The following is a 15637-nucleotide window of genomic DNA, read 5'->3' on the forward strand; positions in this document are numbered from 1 at the left end:
TCGCTGGAAATTGAATAGGAAGACTAGACGTCATTGTCGTCCGGCATTCCAATCGAGACCTTCTTTAGTTCCAGGTCTTTCTTGAGCTCCTGGATTCGCCGACCCATTTTGCTGCGCAGAATATGATTTGTGACTTTCTCCCATGTTGCAGTTTCTGTGCGAATAAGAGCTTCCAGCTCAGCGACTTCTTCTCGGTGTTGTTGCAGCTGGCGTTGTTGCTCGAGCTGTTCATCATCAAGGTCATCGTCAGCGCCATCACCGCCCTCGTCAGACATGTCACTATCATCTCCGGACGAGTCTCCATCACCTCCAACTTCGTTTGGCGCAGCTGGAGTCGTCGCTGTGAGTGGCTGATCCGCTGGAGTTGCTGGAACCCCATCGTCATCATCTCCGGCCGCCAAGGCGGCTTCCATCTCGGCGGCCAGTGCGTCTTCAAAGTCATCCATCATGTCTTCATCTGCCTCTCCTTCCGCATCTTGGTCCTCATCGTAGTACTCGTCGTATTCTCCGCCCTGTTCGAATCTTTCCGCACGGTTGAGCGAGGCGCTATCTACCAACTCGAATCTTGGAGGAAAGAGTGATGTCTCGTCTTGCGCAACTAAATCTTCGACTGCTTTCTCGACTTGTTCAATAGTACGTGAGCTAACACGATCACGGAAGCGTCGTTTGCGGACCCAGCGTAACGGCGGCGCGAGACCATGAGGGTAGTGGAGTGCTTTAGTATCCGGGTTTTCGATGTCTGGAGGAAGAGGAAAATCTAAAGCTTCCTGGTCGCTGGAAACCTGCCCTAATATCAACAGCATTTGACAGATGTCGGCCGATTTGTACCAGCCTCGACGGTCCCAACTCTTCATGCCTTCGATGATGCAGGGGAGATCTACCAAGGCCGCTGCGTACTGTTTATCTCGGATTTTGAAGATGGCCCGTCGTCCATCGCGAGTCAGGGGTTTGAAGGAAAACTCCGACTTATCGAACCTCCGTTCATTGATAGCCTTTTGCAGATACTCGCAGTCTTCGCCGGGTAACATTCGTAGAATGAACTGTTCTTCGATAGATGGATCGATTTCCGTATCAGATGCCTCTGAATCGTAGCCGACGCCAACCGGTCGATTGGGTACCATGCCCTTGTTTTTGATGCGAATCGACTGGAGTGCAGGTTTCTTGGATGTGTTTAGCTTGAGCCTCTTTGGGCCTTGCTGCTCGACCACGGGTTCAGGCTGCGCAACATGTTCGGCGGGCCGTTTTTTTGACGATTTCTTCTTTTTAGGTTTCTCAGAGGATTCACCAGCTATATTTTGGGGTTTGCGAGCGAGTTTAAGTGTCAATTTTGGCTGTGAAGGTTCAGCTGAAGTTGGTGCAGGCGCTGGCGCTGGCTCAGCTGGAGGCGCTGCGGGTCTCTTGCCCAGCTTGAGCTTGAGGGTTGGTCGCGGCGCATCAGACATGATGCGGGCAACTGACGGAGATCTCGATGATCAAACTGAATGGTTTTTTGCCGCGGAGGTTGGAAAGTGTGGAAACAGGCAAGTGTTGATGTCTGGCGGAGGTGGGAAGGAGGTGGAAGATCGGCGGACGCGCCAGAACTGAATTCTCCGCTTTCAAAGTTGGCTTCATCAGAGCTTCAATCGAACACCTACCAAGACAACGTACAGTGCCTTCCTGGCCCACCACAATACTCTACATTTCCTCTTACGTGGATAAATCGCAACTTTCGATTGTCATACGATTTTTGAAATCAATCTCGTTTCTTCCGGCAATTCCGCTTGCCCCTGTCCACGACCACTCCCATCGTCATGTCTGGACACAATCTTCACATCGCGCTTTTGCGACCTCCCATCATCCAGATTCTACGAGCTCAGGGCTTTCACTCTACGCGACCATCTGTTCTGGAATCTCTTGCAGACCTGACCGGACGGTACTTGATGATTCTCGCTTCGGCCACAGCCTCTCACGCCGCGAACGCGCACCCCGAAGATCCATCGCCTGTCCTTGAAGATGTTTACCAAGCACTACAGGACGCTGGCGCTCTCCGACCACAACTACGAGAATGGGAAGAAGACTGGGACAATGAAGAAGACCTGCGCGGCCTGGAGTCGCTTCTTGGGTGGATCACCGGACCTGCACACCGTGAGATCCGTCGCATTGCAGGATTTGTTCCCAGCGAAGGCGACATGGTCGACCCCGATGCAATCCAGAAGGAGGATTATTTGACAGCTCTGAAGAAGAAGCACAGCAAAACTGGCGAAGAGTCACGATACGCTGGTACGGTGCTAGGAAAGAGTGGAGAGGAACACCCTGTTATCCTAGAGGGCGGCGCTCCCAGTATCCGTGAATGGGGGGCTCAAGTCCGATCGCGTGTGCCACCTAGCCCTGGCAGCGATACATCCGGCGTCAGCAGTGCGCCAAGCCATTTGTCAGACGAAGATGCCATGGAAATGTGAATCATTTTCAATCGAGCAATCGAGCTATGCAAACCCAACCACCCCAAATCACACCTCGAACCGCATGCTTCAAGTCCACCAAAGACCTCTGCAAAACATGGGCAGCTCTTCAGATCGGAAATTCTTGGCTCCGACCGTGACCCGCCGCGCCGTCCAGAGATGTGGCATATCACGCACCAGCGTTATCGAAAGTCTGGGAATCTAGTCGCATTAGACAGCCAGCGGACTGATTCCAAAGGATATAACAACCCTACTCTACTCGTCTCCCCTCATGAGCAACCTGCTCATTGGTATGGCAGCTTTTTACCCAGCGCTGCGCCTCTCGCTGTCTTCACAACCTAGCCAAGGTATACGTCTCATGCCCTCAAATGAAGACTGGCATGTTGAGAAATAGCCATTGAATCCAGATTATGATATCCAAGAGAATATCCCAAGAGATTAGCTTCCAGAATGCCAGAAATTACACCAGAATCAAACCTAGGCCTCTATTATACGATACAATAGTGGATTGTTCCATTCAATCACATGTCCGGTGTACTGAAACCCACAGTCTCACTGACCCCATCCTTAGTTGTTCTGGCTCGGCAAGTGTCTGACAAGCGGATCCCGGTGGAGTTTCGGCCCCCCGTAATCCCCCGCTGGTTGACAGCCCGGGGTTTCTCCAGGCCAACAAATCACCAAATCAACAGGTAATCATGAATTCATGAGTTCTTAAAGGTACGAAGAATGTCATTCCTCACAGTAGCAATCGCGGTCTACATTCCGAATATCAAACTCAATCGCAGTTGCTGTGCCCGCGCCACCCGACTTGGCTGGCGATTTCGGCTTTGTTTTAGAGTGCAGCCAAGGCCGAGTTCAGTGCAAAAGCTCCGGGATTGCGCTTCGGCAGTTCGCCACGATGAAGCGAGGTAGTTGGCCTGGACCCTGTGAATCGGGACATTACTAGCCGACCAAACTGCATAAGCAGCTAGGCTTACCGTCCCTCCAGTCTCCTCCAGACGGCATCGGATCTCGATGGGACCGACTCGCCGGCAATAGCTCCGGTCTATAATTACCGGCAGGCCGCCACCCCCCATCGTGATACACAAGCACGCCCTATCGTCGCTTCTACTGGCCTATAGAAGCCATAGTAGATATAACTACCCCCACTGCACACCCTGGTTGTCGTCTTGTGAGCCCAGTAGTTCGTAATCACAGCCAAATCTAGTCCACCCCCAACATCTCCACGATGACAACTCCAGCATGTCCCACCCGTTGAGTCCACACTGCCCCATAACCCCGGAGTTCACCGGTCCTGAATGGAGCCTGGGGAGACGCGGGGTCCGGGGCACCCCCGACTCCTATTTCTGTCCCTTCTTGCCCCTGTGGAATTGTAATCATTGATTTCCCCAGTCCCCTCGAAAGCTGTGAAGATGGCATCGAACGACCAATACGTAACCACGAAATTGGACACCGATTACGTGGAGGAGAAGAATATCGGTGTCAATGCTGATCCGTCCAGATTTCTTTCCGAGTCGCATAAATCATATTTGATTGAGCGACATGGCACTCTGGATCTCGACCCAGTTCCTAGCATGGACCCGGCAGATCCATACAACTGGCCCCTGTGGAAGGTGAGAAATAGCGAAAACCTTTTCAAAAGCGCATAGTGAAATTGCTGGAGTATGTGTGAACCTCGACTGACATGACACCAATGATAGAAAACCACCAACCTCGGTCTGGTTGCGTTCCATGCCTGTATGGGAACTTTCACAGCCGCTGCAATTATCTGCGCGTATGAAGATATTGCGCTCGATGTCGGGGTCTCTTTGCAGCGGGTGAGCTACCTCACCTCCTTGCAGATTGCTATTCTTGGAGGTGCTCCGTTATTCTGGAAGCCACTATCGCATCGCTTCGGACGGCGGCCGATTTTCCTCCTGTCGCTACTGCTGAGCTGTATTTGCAACATTGGCTGTGCTAAGAGTCCGGACTATGCCTCAATGGCTGCTTGTCGTGCCCTGGTGGCCTTTTTCATCTCGCCTGCCATGGCAATCGGAAGCGGTGTTGTAACCGAGACGTTTTTTAGACATGAACGGGCGCGGTATATGGGAATTTGGACGGTCATGGTGACCCTAGGTGTTCCAGTTGGCCCCTTCATCTTCGGCTTTGTCGCTCAGCGTGTTGGATACCGCTGGATTTATTGGATCTTGGCAATTGTCAGTGTTCTCAACTTCCGTACACATAACCATACAATTGCTGACGGGAACTCTAGACCAATGCCGTTCAATTCTTCCTTTATATCTTTTTTGGCCCCGAGACTCGCTATGTCGGTGCCGAGATCGAGTCGCAATCCTCCGTCTTAAAGCGCGAGTATATCTATATTCGACGAATCGACCCGGCCCCGTTTAAATTTTCCGAGTTTTACCACCCATTGACCTTGTTCACGAACGTCCCTGTACTTCTTGCGGCAATCTCCTATTCGATGGTTTTCCTCTTCTGCTCAGTGCTAAACTCTGTCGAGGTACCTCAACTGCTCCAGAGCAAGTTTGAGCTCAATGCACAGCAACTAGGCCTCCAGTTCCTCGGCTTAATCATTGGATCTCTTCTTGGTGAACAACTAGGAGGAGTTATGTCGGATATGTGGATGAATGCTCGCGCGAAGAAGCTTGGCCACAAGCCCGCACCAGAATACAGATTGTGGCTGAGCTATATTGGGTTCCTCGTCAGCATTGCCGGCATGGTTGTATTCTTGGTGTGTACTGAGCATGCGACTGTCGGGAAATGGAACGTGAAGCCTGTCATTGGAACTGGGATTGCTGCCTTTGGTAATCAAGTTGTGACCACCGTCATGACCACATATGCCGTTGATACCTATCCGCAGGATGCGGGTAGCATTGGAGTGTTCATCAACTTTGTGCGCTCTACTTGGGGATTTATTGGGCCCTTCTGGTGAGTCTTCATGTTTCTTCATGCCATTTGGCGTGTGGCTATTGCGTACGGAGTTACTTACCACACATACTAGGTTCACGTCCATGTTCGACAGCGTTGGCATCGCTAATAGCTCTGGTGTGGTTGCCGCATTGATTATGGGCTGCAGCTTCTTCCCAACCGTCTTTTTGCAGTGGCAGGGTCGGAGGTGGTATAACGACGACTCTGTTAAGATATGATTGATGGATTACTTCTAAACGATCTCCTAGAGTTGACGTGCTATTAAATTTAATTGTGAACTGGTGCTGCCATGGATTGTACATTCAGTGTCTACAGATATTATGATATTAGAAAGACTTGCATAGCCGTTGATTAACTGATTCTAATTCTAGAATATGTCAAACTTGGTTCCTCAGACGGTCATAAATATTATCCATCTCCAAAACCACCCATCCCACGAAATCCTATAATTCTGAAGACGAATTTTGACCCGCATATCTGTTTAATAATATACACTATTCGAACGAGAAAGGGGACGGGGGGTCAAATATTACAGGAAACTGCTCGACTAGTCGAAGGAAAGAGGTAATACTAGTCGTACATGAACGTGGGAATCCCCCCCCCCCCCGTGTAAATGGCCAGATAGGGGATGTTATATCCGTCTAGTCATATGCCGAGTAAGCACACATCCCATGCATATTCCTTGTTAGTAAGTATAATGTCGCCGTGTTGTCAGCCCTATATCCATGGATCCTGCGATCACTGCAAAATTGACTCATTAAAAGAATTTTGCCAGAATTAAGTAAGGGTAGAGATAAGACCATGCCGGCTTCTCTATTTTCACGGTTTGTTTCCTAGAATGTAGTACGGGATAGAGTTCCGATTTCAAGGGTAGTGCATGAGAAGGGAAAAAAAGCCTGACAATAATTACAATAATTATAGTCATTTAAGAGTATCAGCGATGGGATATAGTAGTCCTCTATATATTAGTATTCAATTGAAATCCTCCAAGTCAGTCTACTCGCGCTCGGAAACTTACTAGATAATACTATAGGCTTTTATACCGGAGATTTATTCTTATATATAATAGTAAATATCCCTAAGATATAGATATCTGAATCTTATAGATATATTATCGATATTCATTTTAAAAGATCACTATGATACCTAATAGTAAACACTCTGTCTCGCGAATATTAGAAGTCAGTTTCACTGAGTCACTCGAGGACCTGAAGAATAGCGGCACTGTGTCTCCATTGCAGACTGACACTCCTGACACCGAGCTCTCCACTGAGCAGAACTTGCAATATACCTCCCAAAGTCCAACAACCATGAAAAAAACCAAAAATGGGAGTAAACAAATTTTGAGAGAGCAAAGCTCCAATCAGGATGAAATAGAATTTTGAACTCTACAATAATGACAAAGCCACTCATATTTGTTCAACAAATTATTTTAAAACCCCCTTCTGGGCTTTTTCTCTTGAAAGACAGTGGGAGTTATCTTATTTTCCTGGTTCACCACAGTCACCTCCTGAGGCCTATTTTGTAATAAGTCTCCCAGCACTTTTGAGACCCCGCTGGCTCTGACTCTCATTGTAACGCCACGTGGCTTTGCAACATCTATCACGAACGAAGAAGTATCTTCATAGAACCCAGATAAGTTGGAGTATTTCACTACCATTTTGCTTGGTGTGCTGTATTTTTTCGTTCATTTTTGCGTAAACGCTTCTTCTGAATTTCAAAATATCCGAAACACACCATCACTGTGCCATACCCAAGATCGCCAGTTCGCCAATGTATACCAGCATGCGCAATGCTGGTTCAATGAATAGTGTCATGAAGCTCATGGGCTTTAATCGAAGCTTGGATTTGAGTAAGGCGAGATCCCTAGGCTTCACTGCACAGCAAGGACTGAGTAGAGAATTGAGAATTCCCCGTACACGGCTCTTGACTACATCCATGAAGCTTTTTTGATGTCATGGTACTTGATGCACAAAGATCAGACGATGGCGATGAATATAAGAAATAGATAAGACTTGTCTTTACAGAGAGGGAAAAGCTACATTAACTAGAGGGTCATTTCGTCATTCAAGCAAATGCCTACAAAACTAGCTATTTCTCAATAATTTTGATGTGCATGCTGTTTGAATCCTACAATCTGATGATATTGGCGTAGATCGATTGTTGTGCCGAGGTAGAGAACTTCTCAGGGCCGCATGGGAAGACAAATATCGGTATAAGTTCCGCAATGGGGTAGGTTGCTGCGGATTTCCCTGTTGATCAATTTGATGTTCAATTTGTTGATCATCTCCACCAATGGGATAGAAATAGGTAGATCAAATAAATCTTGGCGTCGATGCATTTAAAAATTTTTATCCTCCTGGAAGTTCCTGTTTCGGCACCGTCATTTGTACTTTTATGATTCAATAATCTTTTAGATCAAATGAGCGCAGTCACTTGGTAAAGACCTACTCTGTTCCTAGAGAAGAGGGAAGATGTTGAGCCGATCGTGCTTTTTGCTCTAGCCAAACAGCTGCATTTCTCTGAAGCCCCAAGAGCAAGTATGCTACAATGAATTATAATTTGTTGGAACAAGTATTTAGTAGGTTTAAATTACAAGAGAGCAATTTCCATATATCAAAATTTGAATCTCTATTTGAGTTCTGCAAATAGAGAATTAAAAGAAAATAAAATAAAAAGAAGGCAGGGAAATAAAGCAACAAAGCCTTCGCAAAAGTTCCGCCTCTGCAGCTGATTACGCGTTGAGCTAGGTGCAATTGGAGCTAAGACAATGCTTGTTGCTCAATAGATTTGTGCCTTATTTGATCAAAGTTAGCCCGCTCCGTCCCGAGTTACATTAATATTGTCGGGGCAAGTCACCAGCGCCACCTACGCTGATCTTTGCATTCCATGGCTTGCCCGCCTATCAACTGTTCACATGGTGGGTTGCATGCAGAACACGATCTCCCCTGGACCAATCTCACTGGCCCTTCACCTCGCCCATGAAGAGCTTCTACACCAATACAGCTCTCCTTGTCTGTCTCTTGTTTGTGTATGTCCCTCGAGGCTGGTCCACGTGCGCCCCGCCCATCCTATCTCGTCCGTTTTATACCCGAATCCACTCTTACCTCGTCACTCTGTCCCTGCTACTTGCATTGAGCATGAGAAGCCGTCTCCTCTTCATGGGTCACTGACCAGAGATGACAATCTATTTCGGTCTGACTTGGTCACAACCCAACAGAATGCCTAAACGGGGACTAGCCATTAATTTTCGGCGGAAAAGCCTATAAGAATGGCAGTGACCACCCAGATTACTCCGCATAGTTGATCATTCACTATCACAGGAGAAAGGATGCCTTCAGTCCGCCAAATTTCCACGCTCTTTGCATTCGCCAGCCTTGCGGCCGCGGCGCCTCACAAGCAGGCTGGCCCAAAGTTGCGCAGACGCGATACACTCCCCGACTATGCCATCACATACGCGCCCATATCGTACCTTTACAGTGGTGAGGCATGGTTCCCATCTGACATTACGACGCATTTGGCCAACGTTGAGCCCGAGGTTGATTATACCGCTACCGGGACCAATGGGTCGGTTACTCTCGACACGCTTAACAATCTTGCTTCGGATGTTTACCTGACTGCCTCGGATGGCCCAATTCTGAATCCACTGGATAGTATACCCGCCTGGCTTGCTTCGGAATATGGTATTCCTGACAGCGATGGTTTAAGCGCGGCTCCAGGTACTATCATTGTCGCAGAGAAGAACAGCACCACGACAGATGTCTTCTACTTCTACTTCTATTCTTACAACTATGGCGGAGGGTGAGTGTCCAAAACCTCTTTGCGCACTGAAGTCACGAATAAGTATTGAATATAACATTCTGGCCAGTGTATTGGACATCAACTTTGATGATCATGTCGGTGACTGGGAGCATGTCATGGTAAACACTCAATCACGTGCGTATATCATCTCTCGCTAATCCATATCATAATAGATCAGGTTCGTGGATGAAGAGCCCTACGCCATTTATGTTTCCCAGCATAGCGCTGGTTCAGCCTACTACTGGGATGTGGTAGACTTCTCAGGCGAACGCCCTGTTACGTACGTCGCGTACGGAGGACACGCCAACTATGTGACCGCAGGCACCCAGGAATATACTATCGCACTGGGCCTCATCACTGATAAGACTGACAAAGGATACATGTGGGATATGACGCTTAACTACCGTGGCTACACATACGATGTTGATGCAGACGACTTCGTCGTCGCATCTGGGGCGGGAACAGGGGCTACTGAGGAGGCAGATGAGACATCTGACTGGCTAAATTGGCTCGGCCACTGGGGTGATGAGCAATACCCATCTGGGCTTCTTGATGACATTGAGACGGGCCAGTACTGCATCTCATCTGAATGTCACTACACTAGTGGGCCGACAGGACCTGTGGACAAGAACCTCGGTCGAACGACTATGTGCGAAGATGACGATGACTGTACAATTTTTGATAGCATTGATGATCTCACGACTCAGTCTTAGATAGGTTGGGCATCAATTTGTGGAGCCTTTCTATGTCTCTGCATTTCGATCTATACATCACTGGGTAGTTGCTTGTTTAAAATTGTTACGAACGAAGTCGTAAAACCTTCCTCCCAGCCTGTTACAATCTACAGTTCCCAAGCTTACTATTCAAAATCAGATAGGAATTGGGCAATATTATAGCAGCGCCATTTCCCATATAAACTCAGATTGCCCAAACCGTTGCTCCCATGCAGACCTGTCCATCTGATAACTCTATTATGTTAATTTAAGAATGTCCCTGGCAGAAAAAGAGATGAAGAAGGCGATCATCTTAACCGAAAAACATTCTCATAATAAATCATAGTCTACTGGAAAGAGTGACATGCATTGATAGTTGACCACATCCCGGTTTGGATATCCGGCAACCCGCCATACTTGCTATCGCCAAGCCCACGCTTATCTTAGCCGGCGGTGACATCAGGCTGGCTGGGTCTCCAAACATCTCCAACTCCCCGCATCGCACCGTCATCAGAATGGTTTACGCGTTTACTCTGCCAACAACTTCCCCTTTGTCATTCCAAACATTCATTTCCTCTTCAACACACCCGTCACTCCCACAGGCTGCCTCCACTGCCCGCCATGCTCTCCGCATCGCCCTCAAAGCTCACAAACGCCTACCCCGCGGCTCCCGACAGGACGCTCACCTCCCGACGGTCCTCGCCGCTCTGAATGAATACATACCTTATGTCTTTACGATCGCACATGGTCTTACAGGGAGACCAATTCATCATGAATATACACATTCTGGCGATGGTGACAGAATCGATAGCTCTAGAAACATGAGCTCCCTCGCCGGCGAACATATCGAGATCACACTCCGCGCCGAGATCGAATCTTCCTGGAAGCCTACCCTATCGGCAGGCAATATACTTAATACGGGAGGCTCCACTGGCATATCAACCGCTAAATCATTTCGTCCCCGCGGAGCGCGCGTATCCGGCCAAGGCATCGACTTTGAAATCGCGTTTACACTTACAACACTCGGATATGTCCTGAGCCGGCTCGCGCGCGTGGGCGTTGTGGAAACCCTCTATGCAGCCACAACACAAACTGCCGAACAACGCCTTGCTGCAGTGCAAAATGCGACCCGCAACCTGCTACACGCTAGCTCGGCGCATGGGTTCCTTGCTTCGTCTCCTGCGCTCTCCGCCGCCACGACAGCGACTGTGCCGGACCTGGACGCCAGCACGCAATCTGCATTATCGTCACTGGCTCTTTCGGAAGCGACGCTCCTTGCGGTTATGAAAGATGATGCCTACGTCACGGCGTGCATTCAATCCCGTAACCCGAATGACCGGGAATGGATGGTCCGCGCGCCGGAAATCCCGAAGGTGCGGGCGCTTCTTTTTGCAAGGCTGTGTGTGCGCGCAGCGGAGTATGCAGAGCAAGCTAACGCTGGGTTGAGCGCCGTGGGATCTGGGGCTGGGCGGAGTCTCCGTGTTGATGAGGAGGTTATCGGCTATGCGGGTGTGCTGGGCCGTGTCGCTCGCGCTCGCGCTTGTCGGTTCTTCGGTATTGATGCGGAGCTGGCTGGCAAGACCGGTGAGGGCATTGCGTGGCTGCGTGCGGCGCGGACTCCTTTGGGACTTCGAGGGGGGTCTTCTGCTGAAGAAGAAGCTGCTGGAGTCCCTGCGAAGAGCGGCTTTTCTCGATTGAAGCGTGAATGGACAGAGCGGCGGGAAGAGCGAAAGATTGGCAAAGACGCCGGCAGTGGGCACGGTGCCAAGGGCGCGTTGGATCCGGGAGATGATGCAGGACGTAGCGAGGAGCGCCAGGTGATTACTATGCTGGAGACGAAGTGGGTGAAAATGAACGATACTGTAAGTTCTTGATTTCCTCCGGGCCAATGTGGTACGTTACTGATTCCTTCTCTAGATTAACACCCAACCCATTCCCCCATCTGCTCCTCTGCTTGCTAACTTGCCGTCTGGTCGGGATATCCATACTCCGCCTGCACCTTACAAGGCCGACTCCCTGGACAGAGAACACTTGATGCAAATGCGAGCCCAGCCAGACGAGAGATTGGACCTGCACTTTGGAAGTGATCCAGATGATAGCGACGAAGAACCTGTGTCAGCTGGGGGTCGGTGCCTCCTGGCGGATTTCCTGATCGGACCCAGACAGCCTCAAATGTGTACTATTGATATGATACCCAGAACTATGGCCCAAGCGCAGATAAAAGGATACGCGTTATATGCTCTCTTTATTTCCGTAGAATAGAGCTAATTGATCGGTACAGCAAAAGACGGACCTCTAGGTGGGTGATGTCTGATATACGTTTCCGTCTAGGAGCCTTGAACACTGCGGCTGTTCTTCAAAATGAAATAAAATTGACCAAACAATGATATAGTATATGTACAGTGCACGGGAGCAAACCTTCCTGTTGTGCTCTCCATCTTTTCCAAAAACAGCGTAGGTGTAGAAGCCGAAGGTTGCTGGTGTTAACATCATTCCTGGTACGCCCTGTCCTGACACCTGTGCGACACCCCCGACGCTACAAAGAGAAGCGGTGGTGGACATTGAATGGCAAGCTCCATATGGGCGAGACTGTGGTATCATGGGTACTTTCCAGCTCTCATCTTCGGAGACAGGAGCCAACCGCCGCAGAACTCTCATTTCCACACCCACTCGCCCCGGTTTTCGCGCTTAAAGGACATTTCAGGCCTTGTTTTAAGCGGTCTTATCCGCCTGGAACTTCTCGAAGTAGTTCTTCTCCTGGAACAGGTAGCCCTTGACCTTGCGCTCGCTAAGCAGCTCGAAGTATCGCTCTGTTGCGAACATGTTAGTAAATCTGGCTCAGATTGGAACGGCCCAATTCGGGGCTAGCGAGCTCAATCATCCATTGCTCGAGCCAGGACACCGAGGAGTTGACATCGAGAGAGCCCCCACCCATCGCGACGGGTACCAAGTGAAGCAGATCTTACCTCGCAGGTGAGCACATTTCTCAATGTGGTTCACGCCCTCGCGGTTGTAGCACTTGCCCAATTCCTCGCCGACCAGGCGAGACATCATGCTGCGTACCCACTGCTCACGGATGATGGCATCACGGGCGTTGTGAACGGCCACGGTGTCGTTGAAGTCGACGCCCTCGTAGGTCGGGGGGACGGTGGGCTTTTTGGCAAGGAAGGCCGCGGACTCGGGAGTCGGCATCTTGGTGGTTGATACAGGGTCTGTTTCGGATTCCGAGAGTTGAAATGGGTCGAAGGTCCGGAGACAGCTGGAAAGTCTGGACAATGGGGTCCAGGAGGCGTTGGATAAGGCTTTTGGAAGGTCGCGATGAACGTTGATCGGGTTGACGATCCATCTCTCCTCCGGTGGATGGATTACGTTATCGATGATTGGTGGAAGTATAGGCGGTGAATATCAAGAGCGGTGGAGGGGGAAGTGTTTTACGATAACGTGATTTGTCAGATTCCTTCCTAATTTAGGAATTTAAGCGGCAGAATAGCAGGATCATCTACACCTAATTTACGAAAGCGACCAACTTATTCTGGAATAATTCAAGAAGTTCATGTCCAAAGGCAGAAACCAATTAAAGCCAAGTAATATTTGTGCAGTTGCAAAATCCAGCGCCGATTACACCTGCAACCCCCAACGAATGCAGATACTCCCAAACCCAATGTACACCCCCAGCCTGCCAGTCTTTTTAAAGTGTAAACTGTATCATACAATGCTTGGCCATCCAGATAAAATGCGTCCAGGCCATGAAAAAAGTGACGTTGAATATCGAAAGGGACAAGAAACAAAGGAATTTGGCCACGTTTATATGGCTGGAGCGCAGTTGGACTTATTGACCATTGCGGCCATCTGTCTTGAATGCCCAGCCATAGATGCCATGAAGGTGGTCCAGAAGTCGCGCCCAGCGCGTGCGGTTGTGCTGCTTGCTAATCTCACGGTAGTTGTATACTTCAGACCAGCAGTCTCGACCGAACATGCACCCGGCCATGTTCACCACGAAGTCGTGGTCTTCTTCTTGGTAATGCACGGTGGGGTTGTTCTCGTCGCCGCAGGCGCCGAGGGGAAACGCGTTGATACTCCGTTGAGGAAGAAAGCCAACACTGCTGCGGATCCAAGCCTGGCTCTGGTAGATGTATTCCAGTGCATTCTGTTCCTTGTGCTCCCACTCCATATGCATCTGTTCGTACATGACGGGGTCCCACCATGCATCGAGAAGTCGGTCAGCCCAGAGGGACCGGCGCAGAAAGAAGGAGCCCAGATTGAACCCCGAGCAGTCTTGCGTGAGAAGCAGGTTCAGGGATTCCGGGTTCTCATCGCCCTCGAGGGCACGGCCTAAGTCGTCCAGCCAGAACTCTGGTAGCGGATGTGTCATGTTCAGCGGGTTGTAAGCATTGATATCACGGTAAACATTCGACTCCAAGTCATTGAAAATGTGGCTCTGGAGCGAAGTGTCATGTTCCATCACCCAGGTGTTCAAATCGAGCCACCAGAACCACTCGGCGTGCGGGTACTTGCGCATTGCCTCGCGAATCACGTCGCCCTTCTCCCAGCTCTCGCGCCATTCGTGCGAGTATCGCTTCTTCGCAAGCATGTTGGCAACCTCGAGTTCATAGCCCCAGTGCTCTACATATTGTTGCTTGTTCCAAATGCTGTTGCGCTCGATTGCCCATTCGCGCGCGCCCTTCCATTCCATCACGCCTCCCTCCACGTTCGATCCCAGTATAATGACGAACTTACGGCCACCACCCAGTGGTGATCGTCGGTATAATCGTACGAGAGCTATCACAGGGAAAAATCTCGCGTTAGTTTGATGTTTCCGAGCGACTCGTGCAGTCGAAGAGGGAATTCCATCACTTACTCGACCAGAAGCACAGATAACCGAGCAATAACAAAAACAGCCCGAAGAGAGTACGGGACCTCCCTCGTCGCATACGCATCTTGAAAGCCCCGACTAGTCCATGACCGGCCGCACCACCAGGGTGCAGGTTTCCCCGTCCGAAGGCATCTTTGTCGACATATCCAGTGCGGGACGCGTGTCCACGAAAGCCCGAGAACCGCCGGGAAATCTTGTGTTTCTGACGGGAGAAGAAGCCGCTGTTGCGTGTCGAGAACGACGGATAGCCGCGCACTTCGTCGCTTTTCGCCTTAGCTGTAGCCCACGATATGCTACCGGCCCCCGGCGTCAGAGAGGCGGGCGAATAGCCGCGCGGTGTTGAGGAGCCACTGCCGGGAGTCAGGCCCGGGCTAGACCACCCTCCGCCCGGGTGGGGAGAGGGTGATCGCGACAGGGACATGGGTTTATGATCGGCGGGTAAGAGGAGGGTCCGAACGAGAGCGATGCCAGAGGGACGCGATGCGGTGCGAATTGTCGACTGTGTAGACTTGTGATCGTCGACCGAATTGGACCGTCGTTTTCCAAAGGGTGCCCGGGAGGTTGGAAGGTGAGGTCAGGGTGACCGAAGGTTGGGAGTGGGAGGGGAGGGGAGGCGGGAGATTAGATATTAGGCGAGAAAAGATTAAATGATACGACGGATCGAGAGAGAAATTGCGGGACGTTCATGAAGGCGTTGCACAGACCCACGAAGGGTCCTGTCGCGAGATTGCCAGTCAGTGACAGGGGATTCGGTGGTTTGAGGCTGCCGCAAGCAGCCAGTCCCGCGAGCCCGCGCCAGGCACCACGTCGGGCCGGCAGAATACAATCCCCAACTTACCTTCCAATGCAGAGACTACGAAATTGAACTGCTCCTTCTGACTATC

General features: G+C 50.2%; 7 protein-coding genes across 7 annotated transcripts; 4 read left to right on the forward strand and 3 right to left on the reverse strand.

Annotated features, from left to right (window-relative positions):
• Positions 1-23: 23 nt before the first annotated feature.
• On the reverse strand, positions 24-1442 carry N7462_000764 (transcription initiation factor TFIID subunit 7 family protein; the record flags this gene model as incomplete). Its single annotated transcript, XM_057072490.1, has 1 exon — positions 24-1442. The coding sequence occupies one exon, from the start codon at positions 1440-1442 to the stop codon at positions 24-26; it is 1419 nt and encodes a 472-aa protein (XP_056939020.1).
• A 348-nt stretch (positions 1443-1790) lies between these two features.
• N7462_000765 (Bromodomain associated domain protein) lies at positions 1791-2438 on the forward strand (the record flags this gene model as incomplete). Its single annotated transcript, XM_057072491.1, has 1 exon — positions 1791-2438. The coding sequence occupies one exon, from the start codon at positions 1791-1793 to the stop codon at positions 2436-2438; it is 648 nt and encodes a 215-aa protein (XP_056939021.1).
• Positions 2439-3850: 1412 nt separating this feature from the next.
• On the forward strand, positions 3851-5584 carry N7462_000766 (uncharacterized protein; the record flags this gene model as incomplete). The annotated part of the gene is made up of 4 exons (XM_057072492.1): positions 3851-4051; positions 4139-4633; positions 4690-5366; positions 5440-5584. The coding sequence occupies 4 exons, from the start codon at positions 3851-3853 to the stop codon at positions 5582-5584; spliced, it is 1518 nt and encodes a 505-aa protein (XP_056939022.1).
• Positions 5585-8697: 3113 nt separating this feature from the next.
• On the forward strand, positions 8698-9880 carry N7462_000767 (uncharacterized protein; the record flags this gene model as incomplete). Its single annotated transcript, XM_057072493.1, has 3 exons — positions 8698-9167; positions 9235-9286; positions 9341-9880. 3 exons carry the CDS (start codon positions 8698-8700, stop codon positions 9878-9880), a joined length of 1062 nt encoding a protein of 353 aa, XP_056939023.1.
• Positions 9881-10395: 515 nt separating this feature from the next.
• N7462_000768 (pH-signaling protein PalC) lies at positions 10396-12142 on the forward strand (the record flags this gene model as incomplete). The annotated part of the gene is made up of 2 exons (XM_057072494.1): positions 10396-11742; positions 11798-12142. 2 exons carry the CDS (start codon positions 10396-10398, stop codon positions 12140-12142), a joined length of 1692 nt encoding a protein of 563 aa, XP_056939024.1.
• Positions 12143-12592: 450 nt separating this feature from the next.
• On the reverse strand, positions 12593-13072 carry N7462_000769 (putative NADH-ubiquinone oxidoreductase 12 kda subunit; the record flags this gene model as incomplete). Its single annotated transcript, XM_057072495.1, has 2 exons — positions 12593-12690; positions 12847-13072. The coding sequence occupies 2 exons, from the start codon at positions 13070-13072 to the stop codon at positions 12593-12595; spliced, it is 324 nt and encodes a 107-aa protein (XP_056939025.1).
• Positions 13073-13709: 637 nt separating this feature from the next.
• N7462_000770 (putative alpha-1,6-mannosyltransferase subunit) lies at positions 13710-15174 on the reverse strand (the record flags this gene model as incomplete). Its single annotated transcript, XM_057072496.1, has 2 exons — positions 13710-14659; positions 14739-15174. The coding sequence occupies 2 exons, from the start codon at positions 15172-15174 to the stop codon at positions 13710-13712; spliced, it is 1386 nt and encodes a 461-aa protein (XP_056939026.1).
• Between the last annotated feature and the right edge of the window lie 463 nt (positions 15175-15637).

The sequence above is a fragment of the Penicillium macrosclerotiorum genome (genome assembly GCF_028827735.1).
Source record: "Penicillium macrosclerotiorum strain IBT 26536 chromosome Unknown utg000001l_segment0_segment0, whole genome shotgun sequence".
Classification (NCBI taxonomy): Eukaryota; Fungi; Ascomycota; class Eurotiomycetes; order Eurotiales; family Aspergillaceae; genus Penicillium; species Penicillium macrosclerotiorum.